The following is a 13,899-nucleotide window of genomic DNA, read 5'->3' as shown; positions in this document are numbered from 1 at the left end:
CAAAATTTGTTGCTAGGAAGTTTTCTTTTTCTATCTGAGACAGCGCTTACACAGGTGCAAAATGCAATTATCATTATTAACAGTGAAAAAAAATTTGCCAATTCTTTTTTTTATTGTTGATACAATAACAATGTGTAATGCAACAATAATGGCACAGATTAATTATGAAAAGAAAAGAAAATACTTAGAAACATCACTGCATGAAATATGAAATGTAGAAATAATAGAAAATAATAGGAAAAGAAGAGAAAGAAGGAAAAAAAAATGACAACACCACACCAGATTTTTTTTTTAATAGTTTACATTCTTTAGCCAAACTAAGCAATCGACTGGCATGATCTTATTCATACCCTGTGGCGGATTGGCGCACTGTCCAGGGTTTGTTCCTTCCTTGCTCGATATGCTACCTGGGATAAGCTCTAGCCCCCCACCCCGTGACCCTGATCTGAATTGAACGGGTTAGAAAATTACCTGACATGGTTCATATTTATATATTGCAGGGATGAGCAGGATTGACACAACTTCCTTTGAAAAAATGTCTTAACTTTAATACACCTAACCTTATGGAAAAATAATTTTCCTAAAATAATGACTGGATTAATGACTAATGCTAGTTCGTTGTCACTCATAATAATACCAAAAAACAAATTCTTGCTATTGAATTCTTTCAATCCAAACGTTTTTGATATAATTAATAACGTATGCCATTACAAAAGAAATTTTATCAAATGTACCTGCATAAAACAGCTTATCTAAGTTTAAATACCTTCATCATAAAAGGTTCAAACATTACAACCCCGTCCAAATCTCTGTCTCAACAATTCTCTAGCAAACTATACTGCATCCCCATAAGAATTGTGAAGTTAGCATCCTTCATTTTTGGTTTTACTGGAAATTAAATGTAAATTAGTTAGTTTTTCCAGATCAGCTTTTAAAAAAGTAGAAATTGAATTTCCATTTGATTGCAAAGGTTATAATCTAGTAACCCATAAAAGAGTTTTCGAATTATGGTATTTGGATGTTTGACGTTGGTGAAGTCGTGTCCATCCACTAAAACTGAGTTGACCTTATGAAGCATTTTTGATGCATTATAGCATATTAGTATTATTGGCCTGCAATCCTCCCTTATGGCCCTATTCAACTGTTTACGGTCAATCGATACATTAAATTTCGAACAGAAATCTTCACATAACATAAAGTTTCCTCTCCATGTCTGATCTAGAAAGCGAATCACTGACCATATCCGTTTTCTCAATTACATCGTTAATAAACAGTGATTTATTTCTGATCAACACATATCGGCAGTTCCATAAAAGGGCGTTGCGAGGAATGAAATTATATTTGTAGACGATTTTCCAATATAGTTAATGTAATTCTGATCATCTGAGAACTTGTCGTTTTTAAAACAATCACATCAACCTCTTGCGGAGAGGATTGATCCTCATATCTCCGGGCTCTGCGATTGAGAAGCTGAACTGAACAGCCAATGGAATTGCAAGTTTATGTCACATGATTCAAAGAATGGCGCTCCAAAGATCTGCGCCGTCTTAACTGGAGACGACAGAAAGTCACTAACATACGCCCGAGATTCTTTGTCTACTTCTTTTTAATTATTATTATGTTTTTAATTAAGAAACGCGCGTGATTCTTAGCTCTTACCGTTATTACACAAATAATCACAAAACCCAGATATTATCCAGGGCAGCTGTCGACGACAAAAGCTAAAAGAGATTTTTGGAACGAAAACGATACAAGGGGGTATAGCTCAGTGGTAGAGCATTTGACTGCAGATCAAGAGGTCCCCGGTTCAAATCCGGGTGCCCCCTCTTTTGTGATTTTTTTTTTAAGCAGAAAATGTCACATTTTACACAGCAGATAAAATATACCATAAACGGATATCGTGAGTTCGTTTAATTTTACTCTAAAGGAAAAAAAAATCGTGTGTGTACTTTGCAGCTAAGAATATAGACTCTTTAAAATATGTAATTTAATTAAAGTGATTAATTTAAACGTGTCAGTACACATTATTAAATTTGATAAATACAACTGAATCATAGTTCCTTTTCTAATGTTCCTAAGCACAGTGACCACTTTAATAATAACATTAGGTACGTAAAACATGCTTGGCACTTAAACACAAAAGACCTTTTGGTGGATTTTAATTATATGAACTACAAACCAATATTGGTGACTCTTACCGTGAGGTGATTAATCTTAAATTGGCCATATTCACACAAAATGTACATTTTACCCTGACTTATTATTTTGTTTTCACATTGCTATAATATCTATCTCCATCTTGGAAATACTGCAGTGTGCATAGTAGCCCCTTCACTTTCTGCATACTTTACTGTGTTGATTTCATTTGAAATGGATAGATTTGCCAGTTTAGCCCATCAATTTATACTCAGTAACCCGTAAGGATTATGTGAATACATGTTCAGAAAAGATTTGCAAATTTATTAAAAATCCAAAACTGAAATCTCTCCTTCATAGAAGTATACAGAGCCTTTTCCGTGTCACCCCAAATCGTGCTCATGCCCATTCCATTTGCTTTAATTCTCCATGGGATGTGTTGAGAACTTGGGAGTCCACTGGTGGATGTCATTTGGAAAGGCACACATGTAACTGTGTATAGAAGGTCCCACAATTCACAATTCACACTTCATGCCAGCCCAAAACCAAAACATGAGGATCTCTCTGTAGATCTGTGTGACCAAATTATGGTAAAACATACATCAGGACAAGGGAATTGTTTGTTCCCAGGGGCACAGTGCTTTCAAAATTTTGAAATAGAATAATTTTGGAACCATCAGAATTCTTCAAAGAGTCGGTCATTCAGCCAAACTTAAGTCACCGGACAAGAAGGGGCCATGGTCAGGGAAACCAACAGTCACTCGAACAGAACTTCAAAAGACCTCTGCCGAGATGAGGGAAGCTGGAGGAAGAACGGCCATCGCGGCAGCACTCCATCAATCGTGTGTTTATATTAGAGTGGCTAACTCCCGTTTAGAGTTTGCTCAGCGCAATTTACAGGTACCTGACAGAATGAGGAAACTGAACTCTTTGGGCAGAACTCCATGCATTGTTTGGTGAAGACAAGGCATTGTTCTTCATCTAATACCATCCCCTAAGATGAAGCATGGTACTGGGGGTGTTACCCAGATGCTGGCTGTACAATTTAGAAAAAAAATAATGAATGCCTAAAATTACAGAAAGGTCCTCCAAGAAAACCTGCTGTGGAATGCATGAAATTTCAGACTGGGTTGACAGTTCACCTTTCAGCACAAGAATAACCCAAAGCATACAGCCAAGACAACACTGGAGTGTTTCAGGCAAAGCTTTGCTTTAAACCTCGTGGTACATCTATGGAGAGACCCAAAGATGGTAGTTTACAAACAACTCCTATCCAATCCAACAGAACTTGATAGGAATTGCTAGGAAGAATGGAATAAACTGCCCAAAACCAGGTGTGCAAAGCTCACAGATTACTCCCACAAGAGGGTATGAAGCTATAATTGCTACCAGAAGGACTTCTACAAAGTACTGAATAAAGCATCTTAATACTTATAGGAATGATCGAATTTCTTATAAAATGTGCAGAATTCACTGTATGTATACACTTGTACATGGAACACACAAGTTATCTACACACTTGAACTGGAATCTGTGGCAAACACAAGCAATAGATCAAATCAGTCTGCTTCATTTCATGAAGAGGCTTAGCCCATTTGGGGTGGAGTGCATTTCTACACTAGTTCTACCAGCTTGTTTTACACAGCGATATACTGGGGCAAAGGTGGAAGCCCAGGAGATGCTGCCAGATTTAACAACGAAGGAAGACATTTCTCTGGAGGTACTAGCAGAGAACAATGCTCAATAAACAAATGGCTCTCAAACCACCTTCTCACCATTCTGGTCCACCTGTTAGGACACCTTCAACTCGGGGGTGTTCACTTTCACAGCCCACTGTTTAATTGGGAGTGTATTTTGCATTTTTATATGTCAACTGCTGTAACCCAGGAATTTTTCTTGGGGTCAGCAAGTATCATTACGTTAAAGAACTCCTCATGCTTGGGATCCATCCCGCTTCACCCACATGTTGGAGTGTCATGCATGATCACATGTTTTACAAGTCCATCATTTTCATCCTTATTACACCAGACTGTTGTTAGCCAGGCACTTCAAAAGAAGTCCTCAGAATTCACTATACAGTGAGTCAATTCTAAAAGACTGAGAGTTAAACATTATACTCAGGGCTGGCTTTAGTTTTTGCAAATTTCCACATCTATCACAGTCAGCACACATGTTTGGTGAATTTGGTGTGTGTGGGAGACCAAGTCTTATAAACAGGCAGGTGTCAGTATAGGTATTTTTGAACATGCTTTTCAGCCACACCACCCCTTAAAAGTTAATAGGGCAATTACCAGAACTACTGAACTTCAATACAACAGAAGTCGCAGCTGATCTCTCGCCCTACTTTATGACTTAAGCAAAAAAAAAAAACAAAAAAAAAAACTTTCAGACACAATTTGGCAACACAGATTTTTATTACACCAATTTGAAAAAACAGGATTGAAAATTATGCAATGCTGCCTGCATTTGAAGCAATCCTAGGCCACAAGTCTGCACATTCCTTTGCAACTGGTCCTGTAATTGCAGATCCTGAAAGCAAAATTAACAGTCACTTGTTTATTCAAAGAAAAATTATACACAGACACCCCACAACAGGTAAAGAATGAACTGTCACAATGCGGATTGAGAATCTAACAGCATATAAGGCTGCCGCCTCACCCAAAAGCAATGTTTTTATTGTTCCCTTCAATGACGACTCACTTCAACCATGAAGTAGGTGAGGCAAGCGCTTAAAGAAGGGAGTTACAGTAATGTGGAATGCTAAACACTATTTAATGCAATGTTATAGTACTACAAACATTAGGGCTTCAGCTATTAAACATTAGATATAATAATCTGATAGTATTTATTTCGTTTACATCAAGGGTGCTTACTTCTGGTCCATTGTTTCCACTACCGTTCTCTTAACATGCAGACAGAGTAAGTACATACACATTTATTAATACTATACACACAGCCTTTAGTGTCTGACTGAATGTTAAATACTGATTTAATAATCAGTAGCTATTACAGACCTCTGCCCAATACATGCAAAAAGTAGTTTCTTTCTGCTCAATAAGGCTGCAAGAGAGACATCTTTCTAATGAGGGGATAATGCATGCACAGACAGCAGTATGATCGCAATGTTGATCAAGGTTTTGTGCAGAAGCATAAAACGATAGCATGCTATCAAGACCAAATAAGTTTTATTTAGTTACCACACATTAATCAAAATGACCCTGTTCTATAAATCTTACTGGCAAATTCCCCGGGGGAAGGGGGATTAATTTTAGTTATTTTCAATGCACATTAATAACATTAATCGAACTAATCTAATGTATAGGTGATGTGCACATATTGTAATAAATGTAAATCAAATGAGCTAAACATTTGTATATAAATTTGGTATCATTACAATAATTCCTTTTATTTTTTCACATACATTTGGCCAAGAGAAATTTTTCTTCGTGGTCTTAAGTGTTACAACAGTCTGCCTTGAATTCAACTCTAGAGTCTACTAACCTTTTAACTACTTCATAAACTTTTTACATGGACTTAATGTCATTTCTTATGAGGAATGTGGATAAAACGAGGCAGACTTTGGTTGATGGTAGTTTATAAAAACTGGAATAATTTCAAAGAAATTATACAAGGGGACATCACAAAGTGTCAAAATTGTTATGCATAATATTGTATCTGCTGTAGCCCACCAAATCCAATTCAGAGGCAAAGGGTGTTGGGAGACTATTCTGGCTGCAACACAAAGCAAAATTAAACCCTGGACAACTCTAAACCCTGTATTTCATAGGGCACACACACACACACACACGCACGCACGCACACACTGATAAATTTGGAGTTATACATGTATGCTGTTAAGTTTGATCATTTGGCATCCACACAAAGCATAAATATGGGTGAAACTGCACAATTAAGAGATTATATTTTAGTGCAAAAATTGGCCAAGACCCTTAAAAGATTGATTACAGTGAAAAGCTGTAGCCACTTTGACTCTGCAGGAGAATCCCATACCTAGAAATTACAGAAGCTAGTAAACAAGTTAAACAGAAACTGGACTAGACTTCAATAAAGAGTCAACTTTCCAATGAAAACCTAGCACCTAAACAGCCCTTTAGGAACAAAGGTAAGCACCCATAGCTTAAACCACACTTTAATAAATCGGAATTAAAAAGTCTGACTTGCTAGACCAAATCAGACAATACTTAATCAGTACAAAAACAAATTCCATTTGCATTTTTTGTTCTGAACCTTACCTTTCATTTCTCCTTTGTTGTTCACTATTACCCCTGCATTATCTTCAAAATAGAGGAAAACTCCATCTTTTCTTCTAAAAGATTTTCGTTGTCGTATCACCACCGCAGGATGCACTGCGTAAAACAAAAAATTCAGGAATCTAAAAATAAATAAAGTGTAGTTCTGCCTGGGATATTAATCAATACAACAGACAATTCAAGGCAATCTGTCAAGCTAATATTTGTCTAAAGTAACAACCATGAAACTAATATTGACCATTAATAACAGTAAAAATTGAATTGATTACTGGGCGCAATTGATGTGTTGTGTTGATAATGAACATCATTTTAACAAGAGGAGGGGTCTAGTATTTCTGTGAAGTCTAACATGCAACATTTAAAAAAAAAAATCAAGCAACTGTTGGCTGTGAATATGGTGAAGACCTATCAAAATGCTTACAACAAAGAGTTTATTTAGGAACAAATTCCCTTCACTTTTCCACACTATGTGCCCCCTTAATACTTAATCTGCTTCACTACAAAACACAAAAAACTTATCTGGTTAAGTACTTGTATTGAGGAAATACAGCTTAAAACCCAAAATTGTAGTGCAGTATAATCACATCTCTACATGATGATACTTTACTCTTCAAAAAAAAATTAAAATTGCTTGTCCCCTACAGAACAAATGAAAAACCTACACACAGAGGTAAGAAATGTACTCTTCAAAGACTTGCATGTTATCCCTTCTCATAGTTACGAAGGACCAATAGTAAAAAGAGAGATGTTAAATGAGCTTGGGATTCTTGTTATTTCAGGCAGGTTTACATTGTTTAAACACAGGTGTGTCAAACGTACTTAAATTATACCTGTTAATTGATAAACTGTCAAGACTCAATTCCATTATCAACACTAAAAATGTTTTTGGGGGACAGAGGTACTGGAATTCTGTAAGGAAACGTATTGTTGTAGACCAAGAGCTCTTCTATTAGCTCACATTATAAGGGGACCACTTCTGAACAAGACATTGCAGACTTGCATCTGACCACAGGCAGTTCACCACAGTGCAAACCTCTGAACTAAGGTGGCTCATGGTGGAAGTCCATGGCAGTAGTGGAAATCGCGTGCACATGATGTCCGTTAAAACCCGTATCACTGCAGTCTGTTAGTGAAGTACTCCAAAGGTAGGCAATGCACTTAACTCATGACATCCCACCACAACTATTTTGTCACAAGGTTTTCACAGGGAAACAAAATCAAAAGAGCCCTCAATTATACTTTTTACAATAACAATATTTAATTGAGTAAATGACAGCCTGTGGGCAGCATCAACATATAAAATCCATTTCCATAAATCATGGAATACTATACGTGGTAGTGAATCACTAATCCAAGAAGACGGGACATTCTGCAAGATTCCTTCAAGCTTTAGTACTGTGATGTGTCAGCATAATGAAACAGATTTTCATGTAAATGGACAGACCCTCCCGTCAGAAAAACTGATACGACAAAAGTTGGACAAAAAAGAAAATTTCCAAGAATGTGTACAGTTAAAGAAATGGACTGCAGTGACAATACCAGATAATGGTTGATAAATTGCACCGGTTATAAATTATAAATTCTACATAGGTTTGCAAGTTAGATGTACTAAAAAGAAATTGCAAAAAAACTCATTTTATCCTCAATATAATTTAGACTGACTATTTAAGAATAAATGCTTAGGCTATACAATGGACTGGTGAGACTGCATCTGGAATATTGTTTGCATTTCTGGTCATCACAATAAAAGACATTGCAGAGCTTGAAGGTGTAGAGAGGAGATACAAACGGGTACATCCCTGCATGGAGTTTGCATGTTCTCCCAGTGTCTGCATGGGTTTCCTCCAGGGACTCTAGTTTCCTCCCACAGTCCAAAGACGTACAGGTTAGGTGCATTGGCGATTTTAAATTCGCCCTGGTGTGTGCTGTGTGTGCGCCCTGCCTGGGGTTTGTTTCCTGCCTTGCACCCTGTGTTGGCTGGGATTGGCTCCAGCAGACCCCCGTGACCCTGTAGTTAGGATATAGCGGGTTGGATAATGGATAGTTTGGAGAAAAGTAGACAGTGTGGGGTCATCAAAATTCTCAAAAGCATTAAGTAAATTCAGCAGAACTATTAACCAAACAGTGAAGCAAGCATGAACACCAGCGGAAGTTACACGGAAGGGTAGAAAGCATTTCCTTTATGCACAAATTTTGGGAGTAAGGAACAAAATATGGCAACATGTAGATGAAACATTAAAAACCTTTAAGAAAAATCTGGATAAGTGTTTTGCAATAGTTTTTGCTATTAGCTAAACCAAGGACTTTCATGGGATGAATGAACATAAAAAAAAAACACTGACAAACAAGGGCAATGAAATGGAGACTGCAAGGATATACAAAAAAAACCAAAACGCAGACCAACACATATACTAACATACCCTTTTTTCTGAGCTCAGGCTTGCCTTTCTTCACTGTTGCCATCACCATGTCACCAACACCAGCAGCAGGTAGCCTGTTGAGGCGACCTTTGATCCCCTTAACGGAGATAATGTACAGGTTCTTGGCTCCTGAAAATTGAAAAAGTGTCATAACCAACATATGCTGCATTTCTAGTTTATTGGTAAAAGTTTCGCTAATCTAAAAGAAAGTCACAGGACAAGACTCCCTTAGAAAATGTTCTGACTGAAAAATACTGAGCCATCTAACAAACACTTCTACACATGCCTTTTTGGAATCAAGTGCAATCATTTTTTTTTGACACACAAAAAAATTTTGTGCCAAGATCTTCTTAAATCTTACTAAAAGTTAACTTTCAATAAATTGATTAAGGTATGCTCAATACATTTAATATGTATTACATTGTTGATTGAGAACATAACAGCACATGTGACTGCCGTCTCACCCAAAAACAATGTCATTACTGTTCCCTTTCACGACAACTCACTGCAGCCACTTAACAGGTGTAGCAAGTGCTTTAAAAAGGGTGAATATGTACAGTTGTGTCCACTATATAATGGTGCAACATGTTCTTCAAAGTTGTTTAAAAAAAAAAAAAAAAGGTAGGCTATAAAAATTTAAGCAGATTGTTAAGCAAGCATGCAGTACTGACACTTTTCAAATACAAAAAATAATGTAATATTTCTGGAAGAATGTATTAACATATCAAGTACAACTGTAAAAATTAAACAAGTAATTGTTCAAAAACACAATTTAGACTTAGTTGGAGTAAATTGTGTGATGGGGTAAAGCCTAGCTAAAGTATACATATACTTGAAAGACAAGATGCATCGAGTTACAGCAAGACACACAGTATTTTCCTAAAGACAACCTTACGAACAATACAATACTCCCGAGTCTAGATGATTACCATATTTGAAGTTGTTACTGTCATTATACATCAGTAAATCTGCTTACCTGTATTGTCTGCACAGTTGATGACAGCTCCCACTGGGAGACCCAGGGAGATGCGAAACTTCGCACCAGATGAACCACCACGTCCTACAAAATACAACATTACACAAGATTAAAAAAAAAAAAACAAACAAACAAAAAAAAACTATAAAATATTAAGCTCAAGCATAACAATTGGCTCCTCGTTCTTAATGCTGCAATGGTGGAGACAACGTCAACTTTACCTTGCGCAGATAAAAGTACAAAAGTGGAAAACGAGCGTAATCTGCACTGCACACGCCATGAAAGGCGACATAAGGTTTGTACTGTACTAAAGTGTAAATAAATAACACGAGAATGCACAAAGTAAATACATAATATGCAGAGAGTCAAATGAATGGTCTGCAAACAGTTTAACGAGGCTTCCATTTACACGGACGAGTCAGTCAATTCATTAAATTTCACGTTAACTAAACGAGCATTTTCTACTATTACAACTACTAAAGTTTCAAGGCCGCCGGATGGCCAGCTCTGGATCTCGTTTCAGCTACCATCAACTGCAACTGGCGGGTGTTCTATCCATGTAGCAGACACTAACTGAAATTGATATTTTAAAAGGGAAATATAAATTTAAAACAAATGTCGAGTATGAAGGCATATGGCAACCTTGGGTTTAACACAACGTAGAAGGCGTTCATTACTCCAGAGGCCTCATTCTTAAAAGCATTAATCTTCACATTTCATATTCTTATGATGTATCCGTGAAAACACTAAGAGTACAAATTAATTACTTACAAAGCGTAACCATTTCTGCGTAAAACACAACTAACAGAAAGGGGATGGAAAAGGATTCATTCACTACAATCACACCAACACATACCTCTCTTAGACATGTCGGCTCAAGGAAAGAGAGAACGACCCGCAGAGATTCATGGGATATAAGCTACACTCTGTGGCTTCATACCCCCGTCACGTGACCGTCAAAACGCACAAATAGATCCGATGGGGAAACTTGCGTTGTGATGTATCTTAGTCCGCTTTGTTCCCACGAACAAATCTTTCAAAAGTGTCGTTTCGCCGTCATCTCATGATTAAAAATGATCGCGTGAGGACTTTCATTTGCACGGATTAATTGAAGTTCCAACTCTGTCAGGGTGGCCACTTCAATTAGGTTAATTAAGACAGACTTTTATTATTGCAGAGGAAAATTTATTCCCAGCAGGAAAGTACAAATCATAAGCCATTATTACCCACATGCAAGAAAATAAGCAAAGATGCAAAAACTGCAAATTAATGTTGTCAAAAGAACACACACTCAAGATTAGTACAAAGAAGAGTAATTATTATTAACAATACACAAAATAATAATTGATAAAACTTTATTTGACATCAGGGTGAAATCAGACTTTTTTAGACAAGCTTTTAAAATAGATATAGGTGTGAAAGGCACTATATAATAGATAGATAGATAGATAGATAGACATGCATACACACACTATGGTTTGAACACTACAGAATGACTAAAATTGAAGAACATTAAAAAGAAAGAAAACTTCTGATTTGGCAGTCCCAGTTACAGTAAGGCACTATGCATGCATATTGCTGCAGGTATAAAAGAGCCCCTGTAGCTTTTCATGACACACTTCTGCTGAATGATTCATTGGCTGAAAGTCCTTAGTGTTGGTGTGTCGGAGAGAGGATGTGCAGCATTGTTCATAATGGCACTCATTTTTGTCTTCATTCTACTACTTCCAGGGGGTACAGTGTGCATCCCATAACGGAGATTGCCCTTTTTATTGGCTTGATGGTTCTATGGGCCTCTCTTGAAGTGATGTTACCAGCCCAGCACACTGCACTGTCTTTCACACAGATGTTAAATATGTGAAGGATGTGACAACCCATATTAAAGGAATACAGTCTTTTAAGACAAAAAGAGTTTGCTCTGCTCTGCCCTTTCTTCTGTAGTTCCTCTGTGTTATGAGCAGGTCCGGATTAAGACCTTTAGAGGCCCTAAGTGCTTAAAATATTTTGATGCCCCATATATATATCTATTTAAAAATATAAACAATAATAAACTAATGTGGAGCGCTTTCCTTTCTGAGGAAGTGCAGCTGCCGTACCACCCACACACAGTCCGCACGTGAGCACACGCTCGATGGAACAGTGATAAAAGGCAGGGAGCAGATTTTTGGGGAGATGGTTCTTTCTGAGGATTCTCAGAAAATACAATCTCTGTTGTGCCTTCTTCATCAGCTCCTTGGTGTTGGCGCTCCAGGTCAGGTCATCCACCAGCTCAATGCCCAGAAACCTGAACACCGGTATCCTCTCTACATAGGCACCACCAATGATGAGTGGCTGGATGTCAGTTTTGTTTTTTTCTAAAGTCAATAACAAGTTCCTTCCTTTTTGTGGTGTTGAGGAGCTGGTTATTGACTCTGCACCTCTCCGACAGCCGCTCCACCTTGTCCCTGTATGCCAGCTCACCCAGCCTGACCGAGATGAGTCCGACCAATGTTGTGTCATCCGCAAACTTTATGATCTTGTTGCTGTGGTGGGTGGGAACACACTCATATGTGTAGAGGGTGTAGAGGAGTGGGCTGAGCTCTCAACCCTGCGTTGTCCCAGTGTTGAAGCTGAAAGCATTGTAGATGTAGGGACCCAGCCTGACCCTCTGGGAGTGACCAGACAGGAAGTCCAGGAACCAACTACATGTGGGTGATGGAAGTCCCAGATCTGACAGATTGGACAAGTGTTTTTTGGTAGTAATTCTAATCCCAAAAACAAAGAATAAATTAATCATTCTTATTTATTTTTTATGTAAAGAAACGATTAAATATATTTTAATTTTTAAAAATCTCGTAAATGAGGACACCGATGAAGTCAATCTGCGCGAGACGAACGTATTTTCGTCCGACAAATAGTATACCACTGTTAGGCCGATTTGTATCATGAAAATAACCCAATACGCAGTAAATTATTTAACTCAATTCGGCAATATTGTCTACGCTGCCAATGTGGTGCAGATCTACTGTTACCCGAATGTTCGCGACAGATACCGATACGTCTCGAACTTTCTGGATTGAAAATACGCGACTATAAAAGCAGCTGCAGCGTCGCCGCACGTCACAGAAACAAGCTTCAAATAGAAAAGGAGCTCAGAGTGTGAATTTCCCCTTGGGATTAATAAAGTATCTATCTATCTATCTATCTATCTATCTATCTATCTATCTATCTATCTATCTATTATATAGTGCCTTTCAGATCTATCTATCTATCTATCTATCTATCTATCTATCTATCTATCTATCTATCTATCTATCTATCTATCTATCTATCTATCTATCTATCTATCTATCTATCTAGTGTCTATCTCGAACATCAAACCAAACCTGGACAGGCTGTGTACTTTAAAGCAGGGTACATATTAGTCATTAGATCTATGCCTTAGAAATGTTTTATTTTAATTTTAGTTATAATGCATCTGTTGTGATTATATGCTTTCAAATTTAAATTTCAAATAAAAATGTAAAAAATTAATTTTGATGTCTTGTTCATTTATTCAATGCTCACCTTGTACAGCTTCAGCCCCCCAGGGCGGGGGGCGCCCCACAGTTTGGGAACCACTGTCCCAAACCTGTTGTTAACTGGGCATTCATAGTGGAGAAGGATGGTGATAAGCTACCAGATTTAAGGATGGAGGTGGGTTCTCTTTCCTCCAAATCCAGTCCACCGATGCTCTTTGAGAAGAGGCACGCCTCCGAAGACTATTCTTCTGGACTCTGGTGGGGGGACTGTATTCACTATTCAAGTTCCACCACATCTTTCCATCCTTTAACCATTGTTTACATTTCCAGAACCACTTGCATCACCAATAGTAAAGACTTATTCCAGGACGTAAATATCATCGTTTGTTTAGTACTTTTATTATTATTTTTCGTTACAGTGTTTGTACACAGTTACTATCAATCAATCAATCAATCAACATTTATTTATATAGCACATATTCATACAAAAAAATGTAGCTCAAAGTGCTTTACAAAATGAATAGAAAAATAGAAGACACAATAAAAAATAAACATAAGTCAACATTAATTAACATAGAATAAGTAAGGTCCGATGG

General features: G+C 37.4%; 1 protein-coding gene and 1 non-coding gene across 2 annotated transcripts; one reads left to right on the top strand and one right to left on the bottom strand.

The window, feature by feature from the left end:
* The first annotated feature begins 1,754 nt into the window (after positions 1-1,754).
* On the top strand, positions 1,755-1,826 carry trnac-gca. The gene has a single exon. It is a non-coding gene; the product is annotated as a tRNA-Cys (tRNA).
* A 2,705-nt stretch (positions 1,827-4,531) lies between these two features.
* Positions 4,532-10,747, bottom strand: rpl23 (ribosomal protein L23). Its single transcript, XM_039740003.1, has 5 exons — positions 10,660-10,747; positions 9,804-9,887; positions 8,828-8,956; positions 6,390-6,503; positions 4,532-4,665 (listed from the first exon to the last, which is right to left on the bottom strand). Exons 1-5 carry the CDS (start codon positions 10,670-10,672, stop codon positions 4,583-4,585), a joined length of 423 nt encoding a protein of 140 aa, XP_039595937.1. The 5' UTR covers positions 10,673-10,747; the 3' UTR covers positions 4,532-4,582.
* Between the last annotated feature and the right edge of the window lie 3,152 nt (positions 10,748-13,899).

Source organism: Polypterus senegalus, chromosome 17, assembly GCF_016835505.1.
Source record: "Polypterus senegalus isolate Bchr_013 chromosome 17, ASM1683550v1, whole genome shotgun sequence".
Taxonomy (NCBI): Eukaryota; Metazoa; Chordata; class Cladistia; order Polypteriformes; family Polypteridae; genus Polypterus; species Polypterus senegalus.
The sequence above is the reverse complement of the archived record's forward strand: the minus strand, read 5'-3'. Positions and strand labels throughout refer to the sequence as shown.

What these genes read in the sequence shown, in the direction of transcription:
- rpl23 (XM_039740003.1), bottom strand. An exon ending in CAACTGTGCAGACAATACAG is followed by an intron (nt 8,957 to 9,803) that starts GTAAGCAGATTT and finishes TTCAATTTTCAG; the next exon opens with GAGCCAAGAACCTGTACATT. An exon ending in CAACAAAGGAGAAATGAAAG is followed by an intron (nt 4,666 to 6,389) that starts GTAAGGTTCAGA and finishes TTTTGCTTTCAG; the next exon opens with GATCTGCAATTACAGGACCA.